Consider the following 20,711-nt stretch of genomic DNA (forward strand, 5'->3'; position numbering starts at 1 on the left):
TAGCTAAAAATAGAAGCAAATTGAACTCCACATTTAATTTATATCACACTAATTAATTAGGTATGAAAAACTACTTTTATTATAACCACTAGTGCCATCTAGTGTTCAGTAGCAAACTAATATGCCTTATACCTTCTCCGTACGACCTGAAACTTTAGTGATGTCATCTGCCCATCTTACTGGCAGCTGGTCTTGCGACACCACCACTCACGGACACCAGTCAGCGTCTTACTCCCCCTGTCATCACTCCGTTATCCCAGGTGCTCTGTCTAGATGGACTATAAGATGAGGAGAATCCTCATACATGAGGATGCTCCTTACCTTCTTATACTTAGTCGTATTCATGGCTTGCCGTGGCCATTATGTGGAATGTAACGCATACGACCTCCTGGAGTGGTTTACCTACTATTGCCTTTTGCCATTTCTAACACCATTATTATAATTCTTACTAAGTACCCAGTTAGGTAATGAAATGAGTCGCATACTTCATTGTAAAAATTTGTTTTCCTCTATCATAAAGGTACGATGTAGGTTGCACTTATCAAATTCTTACACAAATATGATTTACTCGGTATCTAAGAGTATTAACGAATGACACCGTACCAACTGCGTCGATTTACAATTGAAGCAGTAGGTATATCACAAACACGAATCATTCAAATTGTAATTTTCTTACGTGTTAATTGTGAAAAATCTTTGGTGTCTTTAGACACCAAAGATTTTTAACTATATTTAGTTACAATTCGAGTTGTTGATATGGAAAATTCAGTAGCACACGGAAAACAAACGCTAAATAACAGTGCAGTGATAAACAATGAAAAGCGTAAAAACGTTAATGTACAAGCGAAGCAATTGTAAGATTTTTCTTCCTTTTTCAAAATACCTATTTATTAAAAAAATTAGTTAATTGTTTGCACATTATCAATAAACCTATTCATTCATGCGATCTAATCTTGCTTTATATTTGAAGAAATGGTCTAGTTAGGACAATCATACTTACGAGTACCTGTGTTTGGTTGTTGTAATATAATCTAAGGACTTTCTATTCAAGAGATTCATCCTAAAAATAAATACAATCAGTTGCAGAAACAAGAAATTGTGTAGGTAGTTGTCAAAGAAAATATAAAACTACATAGGTATTGACTTGTGTGTACATTTATTTCAGATGCCCAAGATATGGGAAAACATGCAAAACTAAGCAAAGAGTGGTCAAGAAATGTGGTCAGTTCAATTTGGAGAAATGTAAAACTTCGACGTTTCATGTGTTTCCAGACATCGTCACTACCTTCGTGGAAGCCAGGTGGCGGTGGACCCTGCTCTACTGCCTCTTCACCTACATGTCAGTGTGGCTTTTCTTCACTGGAATTTATTGGTCGATTTTGTACCTGCACGGCGATATGGACCAGGAAAATTTACCTAATAAATTAAATAACACATCGTGGGAACCCTGCATCCGAAAAATTTATGGGATCACGTCAATTTTCCTATTCAGTATTGAAGTCCACACAACTGTCGGCTACGGAAACCGCGCTCTCACGATGGAATGTCCAGAAGCTATGTTCACTATGTGCATTGAAAGCATTCTCGGAACTATGGTACAGTCTTTCATTGTTGGCATTCTATTTGCCAAGTTGACGAGACCCAAAAATCGAGTGAATACCATTATATTTTCAAAAAACGCCATAATCAACCATAGAGACAGAAACTTGTGTTTGTTATTTCGGGTGGGTAATACTAGGAAATCCAGGATCATAGCTTGTAATATTCGCGCTTATCTAATAAGGTGTGTCACTGCCGGAGATGACACGCCTAGTAATGAGCAAATGGTGCTGAAGTTGAACGTCGACGCCAGTAAGGATTTCTCATTTATGTTCCCGATTACTGCTCTTCATAAAATAGATAAAACCAGTCCGTTTTACACATTCTCTGCTCGTGACATTTTGAAATATGAACTAGAAATCCTTGTTGTCTTCGAAGGCATTATAGAGTCAACTGGTCAGCCGGTGCAGGCGAAGTCCAGCTACATCGCGAGTGAAGTCATGTGGGGTCATCGCTTTGTTCCAGTGGTTGAGTATAGCAAGAATAAGGGTTACATGATAGATTACTCAAAGTTTGACGAAACTGTACGAGTAAACACGCCACTATGCGGTGCAAATAAAATCAAAAACTTTTTCAAACAGTTTCAAAGGATAAAACCTTGAAGTTAAATTTGTTAAAAGTTCTTTATTCTTTGGCCTTAATTTTTACCTCGGGGTCCGTAGGTGTGGATGTAAAATTTTCATAATTTCCCTCAATTCCATAAGATCGTGATACATTAACTTCATCATATCCAGTTGTAGTTGAATAGTCGATGTCAATAACTTTACAGCCGTTAGCCGTTTTTCACATTTTTTTAGTTCAAGATTTATTTGTGTCATTTTTGATTTATTATTTTCAATTTCATCTCTGAAATACTGTAAAACAATATCCGTCATTTCTTCACTTGAATAAAATAGTGATCGTAAATAATAATTCCGAAATGTAGGTAAATACCTTTTAAATACCTTATTGTAAAAACTAACACACAAGCACTTAAGTTTCTACTCAATTAAGTTTTAAAATATTGTTATTTTTGTTAAATAGACAGGTCAGACCTACGTCGTTCGAACACTAGTTTTAGGAATCAAATATACCAGCATGTGTCATGTGTACACCGTCATTGATTATTTCATATCATACAAATAATTGATAAGAAATCATATTCTTGATAAAAATGCAATCAAGAAGGTGAGTAAGTACCTAAGTATTTCTTTATAACATTAAAAAAGCTATAAAAAATATATGATAAAAATTTTAGATAAGTAGGTATAGTTTCTCGCTTACAACGCCTTTAATCTTCAAAATATAAAAATTACACTTTTGTTTATATTTTTATTACTAGTAGAATAGGTATCTTTTAGCGTTGTTTGTAATATAAACCGAAGTCATTTACCCAGCTATCCCCATAGTTAACAAAATCAATAATGATGCCAAATAAGCCTAAACGCATCTGACATGACTTTTACGACTAATTACCGCCATCTAGTGGCAGGTAGTCGCATACACACTATCGAACTAAACTGTCCACCAGTGCAGGGTTCCTCACGTCGTCGTTTTCCTTCACCGGAAGCAAGTTATGGTCTATGAAAGTTACTATACATATATGAGTCAGATTGGTATACAAACTCATATGACACGAGTAGAATACGAACCTTAGACCTTTCGATTCACAGGCGGTGGTGGTGTAATGGTTAAGATGCCCATCTTAACCATTACACCACCACCGCTTCACTCTTACCGCCACTCTTATCACCGCTTTAGAAAACTATGTAATGAGTGTAACCAAATGAGAGCAAAAATTTCTATACAACTTTTTGTCTCAATCCGGCTATCTATACAAAGTGGCAGATTGGGAACGTGCACGTGATGAGGTATAAAAGATGTCAGCGCACAGCGTTTCTTCTCATGTATTTATAAAACGCATATCTCTGTCTAGTGTGAACGAAATGGAAGATATGGTGGGAGTGGCTATATACTCCTGTATATAGCTTTTTCTGTCTACTGACAGAGTCTATAATTTTCTCTGTTTACAGACTCATTCTGTATAGATTTCTCGATTCAGCCAATTTAATTTACTAAATTATTTTAAAATACTTCATTTTACGTAATATTACAAATATTTGCTAAAATATTGGCAAAGAATGCATGAATTTTCCTTTTAGTTTCATATTTGAAAATTTTCCGTGTTGCCATAAATAATCGACTAAACAAAGTGTGTTAACACCATACGCACATCACTAAGCTTTTTTCTATGACGTTTATGTTGGTATTACCAACATTATGGAAAAAATTAACAAAATTGACAAAAGTGAGCTGTCATTTTTCTGTTCATCGAAATCAATGTATGTTGATTTTCTATAAAACAATAGTGATATTGCTGGAAAAATATGTTTCGTACCAATAATTTTGATAAATTGCTTGGTATGTACCGTTGTTGGATGTTTTTTCTTATTATGTAGTATTCTTATTTGTTACCAACTTATCACTGAATCATTACAATAATAATTTGTAATCACAAGTTTTCTCCGATTAGCATTTACTTTCCTTTCGCACGACTATTCTAAAAATAATCATTGATTGAGAAATAATATACCTTTCATGAGTCATATTATGAAATGCATCCCAGACGTAGTTTAATTATAATGACGACCTTTGATTGATAATGGTGAAATTACTAATTTCAGATAAAGCCACCAGTAGTCTACGTTTGGACCCCGATTGGCCAACGATCTTACAAATTTGCGATCTGATTAGGCAAAATGATTGCTCGTAAGTATTATTAACTATAAACAACTCTTTGTTAACATAATAAAGCTTTAGGCAGAAGAATAAAGAATACACACTAAGATTCAAAACAATTTGGTAGCTATATTTTCAAAATTGTTTTATGGAATATAATTAATTTTATTGAAATGTGTATATTTTATGTGTATGATTTTTCCTGATTCCAGGGCTTTTTTTCTGATATTCTGTTCTGTTATTAACCATGTCTATGTTTTCATTTATCTCATCACCTACTGACTGGTCTGATCTGGCTACTGGATAACAATGTGTATTGTCTGTAATCTTCGAGGAATTAATTTCATAATATTTTCTTCATAAAAATTAAAAATTACAGTTATCCTCCTGAAAAACTTATTCAAACTTAAGTTATTTAATCTATTGCTTACTGTACGAATTTTCTACTTGCTATGTAATTTTTAGACCAAAGTATGCTGTTGCTGCGGTCAAAAAGAAGCTATACTCTCAAAATCCTCATCAGGCCATGTTTGCTATACTCACCTTGGAAAGCATTGTCAAAAATTGTGGTAAGTACTACATGTTAAAAACACTAATAACATCAAAAATATAAAGTTTATATGTGATATGTTTGTTTGTTGGTTAATAACTTTGTTGTATGAAAATAAGCATGTATATTAAAAGATACATGTAGTGTATGTAGATACATATGGACTAGTGTGGATATCCTTCTAGTCAACTGACAATAGGTTGCGAGGAAACTGTGCAGTAGCAGGCTAGTTAAAGGTGAAACACACAAAATAAAAATAGAAAACTGTATATAAAAATAATAATTTTTGTTACTAAATAACAACCACTCAGAACATGGTCTCATCTGGCCTGTAATTTTATTTTTTCATTTATCATTAATAAAAAAATTTTAGGCTCTGGTATTCATGACGAAGTAGCTTCAAAGGCATTCTGTGAAACCCTACGTGATCTAGTGAAGTCAACATCACACGAAAATCTCAAGACCAAGATCCTTGAGCTCATACAGGCTTGGGCATTTGCTTTCCGCAACTCCCCAAAGTACAGGGCTGTGCAGGTATAAAATTAACTTTTATTTATTTACACTTTTTACTGTGATGGGAAAGGCCTAAAGGCATTCTCTACCAGTCAACCTTCAGGAAAAACTGAAAAATAAATTGTAAGTATATATAATTATTGATAGTTACTTCCAACTTGAAATATTATAAATGCTAAAGTTTTAATGTGTCTTTCTAACGTCAACCCTCCTTGGGAATGCTATTGTTGCCTATAAGCAGCCTAGACTATATGTCCCTGACAGAGATGACATGTTCGACATCCAAGGGAGGATATGGAATATGAAGCTACCTAGGGTGGAACTACATGCCACCATATTTATTACAAAAAAAATTGTATGTTTTATACTATTGTTCAAAGTCATACTTATAAAATAAAATAAATCTACATTTAAATTCTGTATATTACTTTAAAATTGAGTCCACAGATATGTGTATAATCAAGAAAAGCTTTATTCATTTCATTAACAATAAATGATAAAAACTATGTAGACAGGAGACCTGAATTTCACAGTTCATTGAACTACCGTCGCTCGCTCAAGGTTGGACTCTAGTCTGTCGCGAGACGTACACCTATGTATTGATTTCTCACATAATTCAATTAAGAAATATCTGCCTCGTCTAAATATGTTCCACAGTGGACACTCAACAGTGAAATAGTAAGCTCTTAATTACATATAATCAGTGACAGGCCGGCTTATTGCCGTGTTTACTCATTAGAGGTCACGTCAATGCCCTAATTGAATTCAATAAATAAGACTTGTGATTGTGTCTCCTATGTTTACATTGTTTTGGTAATAAGATAGATTGTATGGACATCCTTGAACAATATGTATTTGTTGTTACAGTAACTTTGGTTCGTGTGGATAACTTGTAACTGTAACTTATAAACATGGCATTGGCTTTGAATTGATCACAATTTTCCCTATGTACCTAGGGTACATGTACACAGGGAAAATTAATTTAGTATCTTCTATATGCAATTTTCCTTATTGTATTTACCTGGCAACGCATAAAAGATTTTTTCATTGTCTGGTATCCCATTGCTGAGCAAAAGCCACTGGCCTGCTTCACAAGAAAATTATGCTAAAAGCCTATATTATGTTAGGAGACTAACCATGAAAACGCTATCGTCACGTCGCGATACGTCACGTCTAGTTATCAGGCAATCTATGACTCACTCACACACAACAAGCTTAGCAAAATACAAGCGCCTTTGTTATTGTCGTTTGAGAAAAAACAGAGAATTGGAAATTCTAACAATGGTAATTCAACTCTAATAAAACTCAAAGTGCTGTAATTAATATTATTGAATGTATAAAACATTTACTAATATTACAGCACTTTGAGTTGATTAGTTATGTATTTTTGACAGGATACAGTGAATATATTGAAGGCGGAAGGTTTCAAGTTTCCAACCTTGAAGGAGTCTGATGCAATGTTCTCAGCAGACACTGCACCAGAATGGGCCGACGGGGAAGTGTGTCACAGGTAAGTGAAATCAATGTGAGTTTGGCAAATATAGTCTAAAAAAGTGACGAAGTATAATAATGTACATTAGAAACAGTTATGGCCTCTACGGCGCGGTTCATTATCATTGCCTTAATAGACTTCAAGGTCCACTAGTCTAAGTTGTTTCATTGCAAAAGGAGTTTATTTTCCTATCATCATTCCACTACTTGGTTTTCTTTTTCTTTGCATGGCAAATCTGCAAACGCTCTATCAGATACTAAATATTTTCTTGCCAGAACCGAGCCACTTGATAGCTTCATTAGAAGCTGCCATTAATCCAGCCAGAGTATAGGTGTTTGGAGACTCATTGTAATATGTAGAATTAACTTTAACATTTATAGGTTTTTTTATATGGGGGAGATAGTATCTAAAAATATAAGAAAAGTTAGTCCAGCTCAATGTTGTTCTTAATATGTTGATGAAGACTTAAGATGTTTAATATGTTGACTTCACATTATCCAGTACAGATATTGTAACTTGACTTAACATTGTCTGTCAGTCCGCTATGGAAGAAATGTATATATGATGGTAATATCAATAGATGTCGCACTGCATTCACGTTGATGGTGCGCCGGCACCACTGTCGCGCCTGCGGTCAAGTTTTCTGTCAGCAGTGTAGCTCCAAAACATCCACCCTGCCCAAGTTTGGAATTGAGAAGGAGGTCAGTATTATTATAATGCATATTTATAGCATACTAGCTGCATACAGAGGCTTCACTCCCATAATAATAATAAGATAAAAAGTAAGTATGCCAAAGATTACCCCGACACCAACTTACAAATACTTCCATTCTCAAATACTTCCTTAATATTAGTGTGAATAATAAGTCTTTTTTGTTATTTAGTTTCTATTTTGCTTGGCACTACCTCAATACAACCCATTTTAAATTTGAATAAAACATATGTAGAAGTATCAGATGGTATATTATATAAAATATATTATGGGATACTATTCCCACTTGGTGAGGAAACAATTTGTTCTACTTACTTATATGTCAAAGGTAAAAGTGAAACCTATTAAAGCTTATTTAGTGGGTGAATACCCTTTTGCAAGTTTCCAGGAACATGTTAATAAGCAGAAGTCTTCATCACAGGTTAGAGTTTGTGATGCCTGTTATGACAAAGTGAGTCGTCCACCTTCCTCCTCAGCCAAATTGGAGATCATTGACACCTCTAGTGACTATGGACCTACCCAACCTCAGGTAAGAATTATTTTTATTTGTTTATCATTTATTTTTTTAACTTTTTGCTACCATGCCCTCTCAAATACTGTGATACTGTTATTTTTATTTAAAAACTATATAACAAAAATTATGTTCATAAGTGGACTTAATGACATGGCATTCTCTACCTTGTTATTTAATTCCATTTGTAGAAAAGACTAACATACAAAGTAATTCCTATAATTTAGCATAAATTAGCTTATCTGTTATCACATGGAAACATTACATTTCAATAAGATAACATTCATTTGGCAGGCACAAAACAAAATTTATTTATTGGGCGGTAGCAAAATCTGTGTTGGAAATATTGATGTTATCTTTTGTAAGCAAATATTGAAAAAAACTGATATATTACTTTTATCATTTGATGAAATCCTAGCTATATTCTTGCTTATATACAGTATATTGAAACAACACATTTCTTATTCAATAGCTTTAATTTTACACTTAAATTAACACTTATTCTACCCTTATTTACTGTCCATCGTAATTTTCTCCCGGCATTTCGCCTCCAGGCACCAACATAGCAATATTATTTCCATTCAATAAGATTTGATCTAATTTGGTGATTTTTCTCCCTTCTGGTGTTGATTCATACTCAGTCACGTCATCTAGTAACATATTTACAAAATCATCGAATCCCTGCAGAGTTCCAACCATTTCTTTGTCGTTTTTCATGATGATATGTATTCGGGAACCTATACATTTGTCAACAAGCTCCAAAGGTAACAATGTGTTTGGGTTGGGTAAAGCACCTTGTGCCATTTTGTAGTTTATATAATTCTGTTGTTTTTCCTGTATTCACAAATATGAATTAGGTAATTATGTATCAAACGTGGTGTAGAAAACAGAAATGAAAGAAAAAAAAGCGTCTATTCTATCTGATCAGCCGACGCCAGATGGACGACAATTTTGACATTGACATTTGTAATTCGTTCGGAAATTCCAAAACGAACGAAGAGATAAATCGATGAATCTCCTCAATTTTTTTTTATTGGCAACTCGGCAACTTTACTGTTTCTGAACGACTGACAGTTGTTTTTATGTTTTGATTTTGACAGAGGTTTGAATTTGAAGCTTTTAAAAAGTAACGACGCGCTACATTATTGGAAACAATTTACGTACTTTATGAAAATTTGTGATAAAAATTAAGAAACAATGTCTCGTAATTTTGTGACGAACTTTCGTGGTGAAATGTACTATACACCAAACGGTAAATTACACGTAAAAGATGAACCTGCGACACCGATTGAGGAAGATTTTGGTATTGAAGAAGATTTTGGTGATCACAATACGTTTGATCGTTCGTTTGATGATGGGTTAGGTACTATGAGGAAGTCTTTATCCATGAACGATATTGCTAAACTCAGGGGAGATATGGTAAAGCTGGAATTGGAGGATAAAGAAGACATTTACCAAAGATATCGCCGTCCTACTGGTGCGCCACTAGAGCTGTCAAAAACAAAGTTTGTATCAATGGCTGAAGCTATTTACCATTTCCAAAGAGATACACCAGGTCGTTTTCACACAAAAAAACCAGAAAGGTTTAGACCTCAGGGTTGTACTGCCCCAACCGGCCTTACTAGACCTCAATCGCCAATGCTTCGCTGCAAAACTAGAGCAAGACCTCATCAATACATTCCTTCGCAACAAGAACGAGAGGAACAGGAACTTGAAGAGATCAGAAAATTCAAAATAAAAGCACACCCTATTCCCAAATCAGTCATTGAAGGTACACATCTACCTGAAGTGCCTAGAAAGCCGGTAACAGTACCAGAACCATTTAAACTAACTGAACAACCCAAAAGAATGGTGCAATCACCAGATAATGTACATAAATTCAAAGCGAGACCTGCTCCAAAACACATTTTGGAAAAACCTGATATCCCCATCAAACCTCCAGTGCAAACAACAAAACCAGTCAGTCCAAAGTTCCATTATAAACGTGGAAAATCATCTGAACAACTCAAGGTTGAACATAAAGAACGTTTCTCTTCTAAATCTGCTGAAAAACTCCCACAGAAACCACAAAGACATGGGCCTGTACGACCTGAACCATTTTCATTTGAAAAACGTGATGAAGCACTAAAGAAACGCAGAGAAGAGAGGATCAAACACCAGATTGAGGAAGAAAAGAAACAAGCTTCTCAATTTAAAGCTCAGCCGTTGCCCGGAGCTGTAAAGAAGAGAATGGTAAATCTGTTCAACAAAGGTGGAGCATCTTCCACCTCTTCAGAAAACAAAGAAAATAATTTTAAGTTTGAAGCTAGGCCAGCTAAAGTACTATTCAAGGAGCCTTTTAAACCAATCCTGTCACAACAAAAGCCTGTGCTTCCGGCACCATTTTCACTGACAACTGAGAAGAGAGCTGCCAAACGTGAAAAGTTTGAGCGCCAGTTGAAAGAAAAGGAGGAAGAGCAAGAAAGACTGAGGCAACAGAGAGAGAAGGAACTACAAGAAGCAGAGGAAAAGGCCAAAATGGAGTTGCGTACAAAACTTGTACATCATGCAAAACCTGTGCCTTCTGTAACACCCTTTGTTCCTGAGAAGTCTGTTGCTCCATTAACAGTTCCTGAAACTCCTAAGTTTGTTAGGAGATTAAGACAAAATTAGTTTTTCTATCTAGAAGTTGGCAAAATAATCTTCAAACATTTTGTTTTATTGTGGAAACATGATCATGTCGGACTTTCATTAGTTTCTTATATTTAGTATATATTGAGCACTGACATTTTATGTAATTTGTAGGACATTTTAATTATTATTACAATATAAATTTCCATACTAACTATGTACTAATTAGATTTATGTTCCTTTTGATTTTGTAATAAATCTCAATATAAATAAAATGTTTTCTTTTTTACTCCCTTAATCTGCAAACCTGAAATAAGACTGAAATAGGAGATCTAGAATGTATTAAAGCTGTCTTAAATGGTTCTTTATTATCTATTAATTTTGAATTCATGATATGCTTTATTCTAAAAAAATTTAGTCCTTTTTGTATCACTCGCCAAGTTACCTGTATCCGAGAATGATCTGGTTCGTAATATTTATCCTTTTACTCACAGAAGCGTCCCCCTGGAAGTAAAACTGAAGAGGAACTTAGAGAGGAAGAGGAATTGCAGCTAGCCCTCGCTCTCAGCCAATCAGAGGCTGAACACAAAGAGAAAGAACGGAAATCTCGCTCGCACATTGCGCCGGAACCCGCTCATCATCCTACCTGTAATTATGATCATATTTGTTATCTCAAGGTATAGGTTAGCATATGAGGCGTGTGGTTACGCCCTAGAACGCGAGCACTCTATATATTATCGTGGATGGCGTACGAGGCGTCATAAGGGACGTAGCCTAGGAAGGTGATAGGCAACAATAGCATTCCCAAGGAGGGTTAACATCAGGCTAGTTGTGAAATCACAGTCGAAACTACAAAATTGTAAGGTTTATTTTTTACTTTGACCCCAGGCTTTGCATCTTCACGCAACCGGGAACATCTGGGATGAGAAAGAGCATAGGTTTGAATACATTAATTTTTATCTTTTCCAATGTGTGTAATTAAGACAAAAATATGTGGAAAATGAAAAACTAGCTGTTGCCCGCAGCTCTGCCTCTTGACCTCGGGTCATTAACTATATCTATTTCAAATTTCATCAAAATTAGCTGTTAAAGCGTGAAAGACAGACTTTCGCATTTATAATATTAGTATGGATGAAGAAAAAATGTATTATTTATACCTATAGTAAATAGATAGTACTAGGTAAATAAAAAACAGACATGTCTTTCTTATACCACATTTTTATTTTTATAATATTAAGCATTTTTTTTCTATATGATGGACAGCCTGTTTGTACTCTTCCTTCTCCTAGTACAGGATTTTTAAATTATTATTTAAAACTTGGCACAAAACTACAAAAATATATGCACAAAGTTGTAATGACATCAATCAACCAATTATTTTTTCTATATAATATTTGTTTTTATATTGATTACCACCATGACATGTATATTATTATCTTAGTATCGCCATCGCCGTCGTCAGTGAGCGCGTCCCCGGACCACAGCGTGCAGGCGTCGTCGGAGCTGTCGCGGTACCTCGACAGAAACTACTGGGAACAGCGGCTGTCGCGCGACTCCGCCGCCCCCGCCGCCCCCACCGCCCCCGCACCATCCTCCATCGCCTCGCAGGACAATGATGTTAGTACGATAACTGTCTGAACAAAAATGTCAATACTTAGTCCATTTTCATTAGTGCCATTTTTATATATCGACGTTTTATAATTAGTCATATGTATAGTTGCCAAACTCTAATTATACACAGTTTCTTGGTACAATAGAAAAACATAAAACAAAAGTGCACCGCGTTAGGAGGACCATTCATCAGCTAACCCACTATCGAACTAGGCGCGAGCCTGTATCTCGAATAAACAAACTTAAAGTAAAACATTTGAAAAAGGGTACAAGCTAGAATAATCTGTGCTTTGGGAAGGATTATAGTATAGATTTCATGATTTTGTCCGAAAGCTGACTTAAGCTCAGGATATTTTTTCATAAAACTCACATGCATTTGTCATGAATGTAGCTCTACCATTAACAGTAAAAAATTAACAACCACAGCTTGATTATATTAAGTTATTAAAACTTCATTTTAAAAATAGCACAACAAGTGTTTACTTCTAACACTATTTGTAGCTATTTCTGGTCTGATTGTGGAAATTACAAATCACACAATAATATTAATGAATATACAGAATTATTGTTTATAATCGTTTTTTAAAATGATTAAAGTAATAATATGATTTCATAATTTTATTTATTACTACTTTCAGTCTGACTACACAAAACCTAACAGCAAAACCGTCGAGGAAGATGCAGAGGACAAAGAAATAGATGAGTTTGTGGAGACTCTCAAATCGCAGATTGAAATATTTGTCAATAGGATGAAAAGCAATTCATCTCGGTGAGTGCCTACAAGAAAAATCGTTACCCAAACGAATCGTTATTCATAACAAAGATAAACCACACAAAGTATGTTTTGTCACGTTCTCTCTATGCCAAATGTATGCCAAATCTATGCCAATGTTCTGTCTATGTATGTAAAGTGCAATAATGACAAAACATAATTTTTTTTATGAATAGCGGGTTAGTGTATTCGAAGTTATTAGGGGTAGTTTTAGTTCACGAAATTAAGATTAACTCACCAATGACGTTCATCGGTTCACTCGCAGCACAGATATATTTATCATATTCAAGATCTCCCTTTAAATTCATCACACTCAAATATACATTTGATGATACAAAACTATAAATATGAATATCGCTATGAATAATAATTTTTCAGTTTTCCGAAGATTGACTGGTAGAGAATGCTTTAAGCATTAAGTCTGCCCTTTGTACCATATTGGTAAATAACGTTTGTATAAATAAATATAGGTATACCAGGTACAACTCAATGCTAAGCATTGTCTGCTAATGTACAATGTCTTAATGCACAGCTTGTCATATTAAAAGTAATTATTTTCCTTTATGAGTTCAAGATGTAATTTTTTCGTTTCAGTGGACGTTCTATCGCCAATGATACCTCAGTGCAGACATTGTTTATGAATATAACCGCGATGCACTCACGACTACTGCGGTACATACAACAGCAGGACGATAAGAGAGTCTACTTGGAGAGTTTACAGGTAGTTACGGATTGTAGTTATAGGTAGTTTCATTATTTTTATTCTAGGACTTCGATGGCCCGGGACTGTCTAGATGTCTACATATCTAGATGTTTTTTTATTTGTGAATTACATTAAACCCACAAAGGTTTAGGTTCACAAAGGTTTTTTTAATAATTAGATAATTTCTATCTAATATCATGATGAATTACATGAAATATCTTAGTTACCCTAAAAGATAATTATGATAATAATGTATTGTTATATGTCTTTGATTATTTAAATGCTTTTATATATTTATTTTTTTACCCAGTGCCAATTCTGTAAATGAAAAAATAATAATCGACCCACCTACCTGTCAGGACAAAGTGACGCAGGTCCGCGACAGCCGCGCGGCGCTGGACACGCTGCGTGCCGAGCACGCTGCCAGGCTCGCGGCGCAGGCCGAGGCGGTGGATCGCCAGCGACAGATGCAGATGGCCGCCAAGCTGCAGGCCATGAGGAAGAAGAAGCACGAGTATCTGCAGTACCAGAGGCAGCTTGCCTTGCAGCGCGTGCAGGTAACGATCTCTTTCATTCGGTGCTGTGACGCCGCGAAGTCCGTGGTCAGCGTAAAAAATAAACCTGAATTTGGAAATTTCGGCTATTATTTTAGAACTTTATTTTTTTCGGATGTATGTTTCTATAAATATACTTAATGTTTTGACTTGATAGATAGATGGAAAAGAAGATGATCATGTCACAATTCCACTTTATCAATTTCTGTCAATATAATTTTTATTTGTATTTTTATAAATAGTGGCCTATTATTATAGTCGTTTATTCTAATAAATAATGAAAAATATCTATTAAGTCTAGAATTAAATGATTAGTCTTAATTTCCAACTATATCATTTCAGGAGCAAGAAAGAGAAATGCAGATGAGACAAGAACAACAAAAACACCAATATATGATGTCTGCAAATACCGGATACTACATGCCCGGAGTCACCATGCCGCAATACCAACCCAACTATCCCAACCCCATGTACGCCAACCCACAGTTCCACCAAATGATGCCGCAGTCCACCACTGATGGATCCATTACTCTGCCTGGGCAACCGCAGATGTCCCAAGCCAATATGCCAATTAATGTTAACCAGCTGGGCCAGATGTCTCAGTCGATACCACAAATGACCAACACATTTGCCATGACAACATCCGGAATGGCCATCAGCCAAGCTCCAGGAGTCCAAACCATGAACCAGGGCAACATCCGGCCAAACCAATCGATACCATTGCAACAACAAATGCTCATGCAACAAATGCATCAGATGAGGATGCCCGTCCAAACGGGAGTGCACCAAATTATGTCGCAGAACATGCCCAACGGTCTCGCTGGGCAGAACTTGGCTCAACAGAATGGGCAAACCAACTTGCTGAAACAGAACCAGTCTATGGTGCCGTCCATTCCTGGCCAGCATAATTTGAACCAACAGATGATGAATCCTAGCAATCCCTTGCTGATGCAAATGCAGAACTTGAGGATGTCGATGATGCAAGGGAACCAATCCAATCCTAGTCAGCAAATGCAGGGTTATCCCGGGATGCAGCAACCTTCTCAGTTGATGCCGGGACAAATTCCAGCGCAAGCTCAGAGCATGACTCTACCGACTCACATTCCCTCTACGAATCAAAATGTGCCTCAAGGACAAGTGCCTGTGAGCCATAACCAGCAAATGCCTCAGCAGCAAGCCCAAATGGCCCAACAAATGGCCATGCCGGGACAGAGCATGCAACCGCCGGGGCAAATGATACCGGGGCAACAGCCGCCGGGGCAGATGATGCCGAACCAGCAAATGGTACAGAGCCAGAATATTCAACAAAACCAAATGGGGCAAATGCCCCAACCGCCAAACCAAATACCCGGCCAACAGGGGCAGGTGCCCCATCAGATGCAAGCGGTGCCCCCGCAAGCCGCGCAGGTGCACGCCCAAATATCTCAGGGACACAACCTGCCTCAAGGGCAACAAATGCCGCAAGGCCCACCTATGCCGCAAGGACAACCAATGCCGCAAAACCAGCAAATGGCGCAGGGCCAGCCAATGCCACAAGGACAACCGATACCGCAAGGTCAACAAATACCGCAGGGACAACCGATGCCACAAGGTCAAATACCACCGGGGCAGCAACTGGCCCAAGGTAACATGGTTCAAGGTCAACAGCCTCAAGGTCTATCGGGAGCCCCAAAGCTGCAACCTTCGCAAGGCTTCATCAATGGCGTCCCAGGAGCACAGCCATCGCCCAGCCAGCAACAACAACCACAGACTCCCGTTAAATCTGAACACAATAACAACACGGCAGAATTGATAAGTTTCGATTGAAATCTTGCGTGTACGTTATAATGGAGAGATCGTTTTATTCAAACTGACTGTTAATCTTATAATAGGTACTGTAGGTATGTAATACAAAAGGATTCGCAATAATTATGCAAATTAGAAATTGTGCAAGTTGTATGAATTTTTAGACAATTGCAAATACGAGCGGCGGGTGAAGCAGTTTTTTAGCACATTGCTTGCTATGCTTTAAACAATAATAATTTGACATTGTAAAGCTAGCCGTGAATAGATAAATTGCTGATTGAATCGCTCGCCAATCATAAATCAATATAGAGAAGTCAAATCGAAACATGTATAAAGAAAATGGTATCTTGATTTTTTTTATATAAAGGTTACATGCTTTTTTGTCACGAGTGATTAACAATTATTTATATACGATTATAATAACATACAGTAGGTGCAGATCTATATGTAGCTATCATCATCACATGACATACGTACAGCTTCTTATTTCATTTTGCGGTAACCATTTTAGTTATTATGGCACCTCTCTTTGGTCATTTTTATGTAGCTTCAAGGATTTATTGTCTTATAGCGACAGAGTTCACTTTGTATTATGTATGTATGTAGTATTCACAATATATGTTCTTCCTCATAAGAGTTTACTAGGTCCGTACTTTGACGTGGATTCTTAACTACACAAACTCTGTCTTACGCCGACATAGTGACTAATAATAATAGACATCGTGACTTCATCTATTTCACACATACAAGGAAGACAAACGCGTATTAGAAATTTATCTATCAGGCAGTCTACCGCGATCTGTAGGCGATTGGATTATTTAATTGGATTAGTTTATATTCAGTAGTCAGTAATCTTATAAACATATTACGCACATTAATGACCAGTCACCACATGTTATTTGATTTTGATAAAAAATAACTACCTTTTATTATAGTAGAATACTAATTAACAAAGATATCGTTTAGGAAAAGAAGACCAACTAGAGGAGCCTTTTTAGTTATTACCTTGTAATCTATGTAAATGAAAACATATATGTAAAATTGCTTCGTTCATAGTGTATTATTTAATATTAGAAAAGGTAATAAATTCAAAATATTTTTATTTTTGTCATTGCTGAACAATTGTTACGTTAATTTTTATAAGTTGTATCATTATTGTATGATAACAATAAAGTTTTAAAAATAATGAATTATTTTTTTTACTCGGAAAAGTATAGTTTGAAGGCTGGGAAATTTATTTATCCAGACCGTAGATTTAGAAGGGCACCGCGTGGCCCATATAAAGGGGCGTATTGTAACTACATACAGCGCGACTGCTACGAGCTCAAGTTACGTCGGTTACCGACGTAACTTGAGCTCGTAGCATGGATTTAGTGTACTCTACTAGTACTCGTAGAATCAAAATATGTTATATAATATCAATATTGATACACGGTTCAGTGCTAACCTAAAATGTAAGAGTATATAAATATATTATACATAGGTACATACGGATATAGGGGAGAGTAAATAAAAATTATAAGTAGATATTATTATTTTGTATAAAATTTGCCAATATAATTATAAATGGGGAGAAAACTAATGTTAATAGAAATGGCATATTTACAGGTCTTGGGACAAGGATATTATCCGAATGTATTAATGACATTGAAAAGAAAGACCTATTTTTTCTATATTACACATGGAATTAGTAGGTACCTCGAAGTACGGTTAGCATGACTCCGTAGTACCTACCTACTAACTCCATGATCTTTCATTTACAATCCGTGGTACATAAGTACCTAAGTAATATTCTTATCTGTGGTTCTTATGAACGGGGCCGCGCGCGGGGCCCTTCTAATGTTTGATGAACATACACTCCATAGATTTAGAAGAGATACACACAGATTGTAATATTCTGTATCATATCGTTACTGAATTTTACATTTGTAATCTGAGTATCAATAAGATTACAAATGTTATTGATTACGCCCAACTCTGGTTATATTATGTTATTTTTAGTATTTGTCATTGTAGCGAACATGATGAAAAAATTATGCGAAAATTATTATGTTAGGTACCTACTTACGTTTTTACCACTAACATTCAATATCTAGATAAATTAAATGTCTGTGATTATTATCTACCGACCCGGAGCCGCGCAAAGGGCCATACTAAATCTATGTACCGACCCATCGCTTTTTTACCTTACTGCCTACGGGTATGGACGGAATCCTTACGTGGCGAGGCGCGTGGGCAGCAACCATCAAAACACATGGCTCTAAAATCAGAGGCAATATCGGGGAAGTGGTGGCGCTAGATCGCTCCCTAAATCACGTTGTATGTAGGCAAATCGTATTCATAATATTATTTATTTATTTCCATTTTACAATAAGACATTGTGTCGGAATTAACATTAGGCATACAATTAAATCATACAAAATAAATAATAATAAATAATGTCCTATCCATATAATAATTTACAATTTAACATTTACTAATACATTGTTAACATTCACTTACATAAAAACAATTAAAAATTCAAATTCGTCATTTAAGTATTTATAAGTCATATTTAACCTATTTAACATTCAATTATGAAATTTGTGTCATCAAGTTAATTCATCTACTGCATAAAAGCATTTGTCCAATAAATAAGCTCTCAGTCGCGCCTTAAATACATTTACGTTAGTTATTAATTTAAAATCGCGAGGTAGTCTGTTAAAAAGTTTAACTGCTTGGAATTGAACTCTTTGCTCAGTTATTTTTAAATGTGGTATAAGGAAATTTGGAATGTCTTTTCGTCTAGAATTCAAGCGTTCTATCCTTTCACCTTCGGTTTCATACTTATCTAAATGCTTAACTAGATTTGTAAGTAAAATGAAGATATACAAACACGGGACTGTGAGGATTTTTAAATCTACAAAATGTCTTCTGCAAGACTCCGTTTGATGTTTACAGAGCATTGTTCTTATTGCCCTTTTTTGTAATATGAACGCTTTTTTTAAATTATAATCATAGCTTTTCCCCCAAAATTGGATACTATATCTCAAGTGAGCTTCAACCAGTGCATAATATGTCATTTTTAATTGTTCCAACGTCAAATCCTCCCTAAGGCTTCTTAGAGCATAGCATGCAGAACTTATTTTGCTTTCTATGTTTTAGTTCTTCCTTCCAGTTCAGACAAGCATCAATATGTATACCAAGGAACTTCACAGACTCTGCAAGATCTACACGCTCATTATTTAACTTAACCTCCAAGACATCCTTATTCCCAGCAGTGGTTTTAAATAGTATGGCGGTGGTTTTTTGCAGATTTAGTTTAAGGTTATTGGCATTGAACCACTCAGAAAAGGCCACAAGTGTCCTATTGACTGTTTTATTAAGTTCCTATTGGCTGTTTTATTAATTTGACTGTTTTATAAGTAATAATAACTATTACCCCTAACTCTGAAATCTGTTCAGGCGAGCTCACGATTTAGGGGCAAAAATGGTGTAGGGAGCGTTGTCGAGTCGTGTGTGGCGAGACCGAGACCGATTTGCCGCAGTACAAACTAATTAGTAATCTGTGAGTACATCTGCGTTTGTTTGCCGCAGTACAAACTAATTAGTAATCTGTGAGTACATCTGCGTTTGCGGCGGCAACAGGACATTACTGTAATTTATTTCGAGCGTAGGTAGAAAACACAGAGTACTTTCTATTTATAGTAGAAAATGTCGAAGGAGAAGGAGCAAGAACCTTGAACAAAAATTTCTCGACCTTGACCTTTATAAGGAGTTGCTATATCTATGGCCAAAAATACAAAGAATATTTTAACTATGGATTTAGTACGTACTTCGCACGGAATAGAGCATATACTGAGCGCAGATGGCGCTACTGGTACACAAACATTGCCAAGGACGCAAAAAGCGCCTATTTTCAATATTGTTGCAGATTTACGACCAAAAATATCTTCTACGCAATTGTGGTGCGAGTTAGTAGGAAAAAGGAAGGATTTAGTGGATTATCCTGAAAATAATAACATTATTTTAGGTTGTTCTGCATTATTTGGTCAACTGTGGTCATAAACTGATATAAATTTGATTTTGACTGAAGATCTTACCTGTATTAAGTCCATATTTTAATAAGTCTTCACGTGTGAAGTGTTCTGAGCTTCTATTCGACCGTTTTTATGGAAAACGATTTTTCACAATATTTCGGCACCCGAATATGCTTCATTGTTGTATATTTTCACAAACGAATGCTTACATAATGAAAGGGTTAATAAAGAACACTAAACCAAACTTTAATTGACATAACAAAAGGCGGCGAAGCTTTTGTGTAGGTACCTAACATACAGTGCTGTACTCTGGCGGTACAAATGTGCAGTAATACTACCCTATTCCATGATTTTAACCGAGATTTGAGGCAAGAGGCTTTCTTTTTATTTTCTTTTTTGGTTGCATCGTAGTAGGTGCGAATGCATCAAAGCGATGCCTATTTTTTTGTTTTCGAAAGTGTCAGTGGCATCTTATCGACGAGCGCTCTGCATTGCAGAGTCTGCAACACGGTCACGTACTCACGTACAGGCTGCAGGTAAAAAAATCTTCAGACTTCTGTTT

General features: G+C 35.9%; 4 protein-coding genes and 2 long non-coding RNA genes across 13 annotated transcripts; 3 read left to right on the plus strand and 3 right to left on the minus strand.

Annotated features, from left to right (window-relative positions):
- Positions 1 to 638: 638 nt before the first annotated feature.
- Positions 639 to 2,539, plus strand: LOC128673951 (G protein-activated inward rectifier potassium channel 2-like). The gene is made up of 2 exons (XM_053752144.2): positions 639 to 854; positions 1,166 to 2,539. The coding sequence occupies exons 1-2, from the start codon at positions 757 to 759 to the stop codon at positions 2,199 to 2,201; spliced, it is 1,134 nt and encodes a 377-aa protein (XP_053608119.1). The 5' UTR covers positions 639 to 756; the 3' UTR covers positions 2,202 to 2,539.
- LOC128673952 (uncharacterized) lies at positions 1,138 to 3,572 on the minus strand. Its single transcript, XR_010370042.1, has 2 exons — positions 3,231 to 3,572; positions 1,138 to 2,453 (listed from the first exon to the last, which is right to left on the minus strand). It is a non-coding gene; the product is annotated as an uncharacterized LOC128673952 (long non-coding RNA).
- A 274-nt stretch (positions 3,573 to 3,846) lies between these two features.
- Positions 3,847 to 17,320, plus strand: Hrs (Hepatocyte growth factor regulated tyrosine kinase substrate). 2 transcript variants are annotated; one of them, XM_053751362.1, is made up of 13 exons: positions 3,847 to 3,999; positions 4,263 to 4,347; positions 4,783 to 4,886; positions 5,241 to 5,401; positions 6,775 to 6,890; positions 7,453 to 7,573; positions 8,006 to 8,113; positions 11,200 to 11,353; positions 12,147 to 12,322; positions 12,955 to 13,085; positions 13,683 to 13,809; positions 14,151 to 14,348; positions 14,688 to 17,320. In XM_053751362.1, exons 1-13 carry the CDS (start codon positions 3,966 to 3,968, stop codon positions 16,149 to 16,151), a joined length of 2,979 nt encoding a protein of 992 aa, XP_053607337.1. In that variant the 5' UTR covers positions 3,847 to 3,965; the 3' UTR covers positions 16,152 to 17,320. The 2 variants fall into 2 exon arrangements, with proteins under 2 accessions (XP_053607337.1, XP_053607338.1); XM_053751363.1 differs by lacking the exons at positions 3,847 to 3,999; positions 4,263 to 4,347; positions 4,783 to 4,886; positions 5,241 to 5,401 and adding an exon at positions 6,044 to 6,664.
- Positions 8,553 to 9,049, minus strand: LOC128673491 (uncharacterized protein). The gene has a single exon (XM_053751365.2). The coding sequence runs from the start codon at positions 8,897 to 8,899 to the stop codon at positions 8,609 to 8,611; it is 291 nt and encodes a 96-aa protein (XP_053607340.1). The 5' UTR covers positions 8,900 to 9,049; the 3' UTR covers positions 8,553 to 8,608.
- On the plus strand, positions 9,187 to 10,980 carry LOC128673490 (targeting protein for Xklp2-like). Its single transcript, XM_053751364.1, has one exon. The coding sequence runs from the start codon at positions 9,293 to 9,295 to the stop codon at positions 10,745 to 10,747; it is 1,455 nt and encodes a 484-aa protein (XP_053607339.1). The 5' UTR covers positions 9,187 to 9,292; the 3' UTR covers positions 10,748 to 10,980.
- On the minus strand, positions 12,219 to 20,464 carry LOC128673492 (uncharacterized). Of its 7 annotated transcripts, none has more exons than XR_008405085.2 (3): positions 20,213 to 20,464; positions 14,144 to 14,412; positions 12,219 to 12,339 (listed from the first exon to the last, which is right to left on the minus strand). It is a non-coding gene; the product is annotated as an uncharacterized LOC128673492 (long non-coding RNA). The 7 variants fall into 7 exon arrangements; XR_008405086.2 differs by lacking the exon at positions 20,213 to 20,464 and adding an exon at positions 19,559 to 19,689; XR_008405084.2 differs by lacking the exon at positions 20,213 to 20,464 and adding an exon at positions 19,552 to 19,689.
- Between the last annotated feature and the right edge of the window lie 247 nt (positions 20,465 to 20,711).

This window comes from Plodia interpunctella, chromosome 11, assembly GCF_027563975.2.
Source record: "Plodia interpunctella isolate USDA-ARS_2022_Savannah chromosome 11, ilPloInte3.2, whole genome shotgun sequence".
Classification (NCBI taxonomy): domain Eukaryota; kingdom Metazoa; phylum Arthropoda; class Insecta; order Lepidoptera; family Pyralidae; genus Plodia; species Plodia interpunctella.

Coding starts and splice junctions, on each gene's coding strand:
- LOC128673951 (XM_053752144.2), top strand. CDS start 757: ATGGAAAATTCAGTAGCACACGGAAAACAAACGCTAAATAACAGTGCA. Junction 855..1,165: donor AATGTACAAGCGAAGCAATT/GTAAGATTTTTC, acceptor CATTTATTTCAG/ATGCCCAAGATATGGGAAAA.
- Hrs (XM_053751362.1), top strand. CDS start 3,966: ATGTTTCGTACCAATAATTTTGATAAATTGCTTG. Junction 4,000..4,262: donor TAATTTTGATAAATTGCTTG/GTATGTACCGTT, acceptor TACTAATTTCAG/ATAAAGCCACCAGTAGTCTA. Junction 4,887..5,240: donor AAGCATTGTCAAAAATTGTG/GTAAGTACTACA, acceptor AAAAAATTTTAG/GCTCTGGTATTCATGACGAA.
- LOC128673491 (XM_053751365.2), bottom strand. CDS start 8,899: ATGGCACAAGGTGCTTTACCCAACCCAAACACATTGTTACCTTTGGAG.
- LOC128673490 (XM_053751364.1), top strand. CDS start 9,293: ATGTCTCGTAATTTTGTGACGAACTTTCGTGGTGAAATGTACTATACA.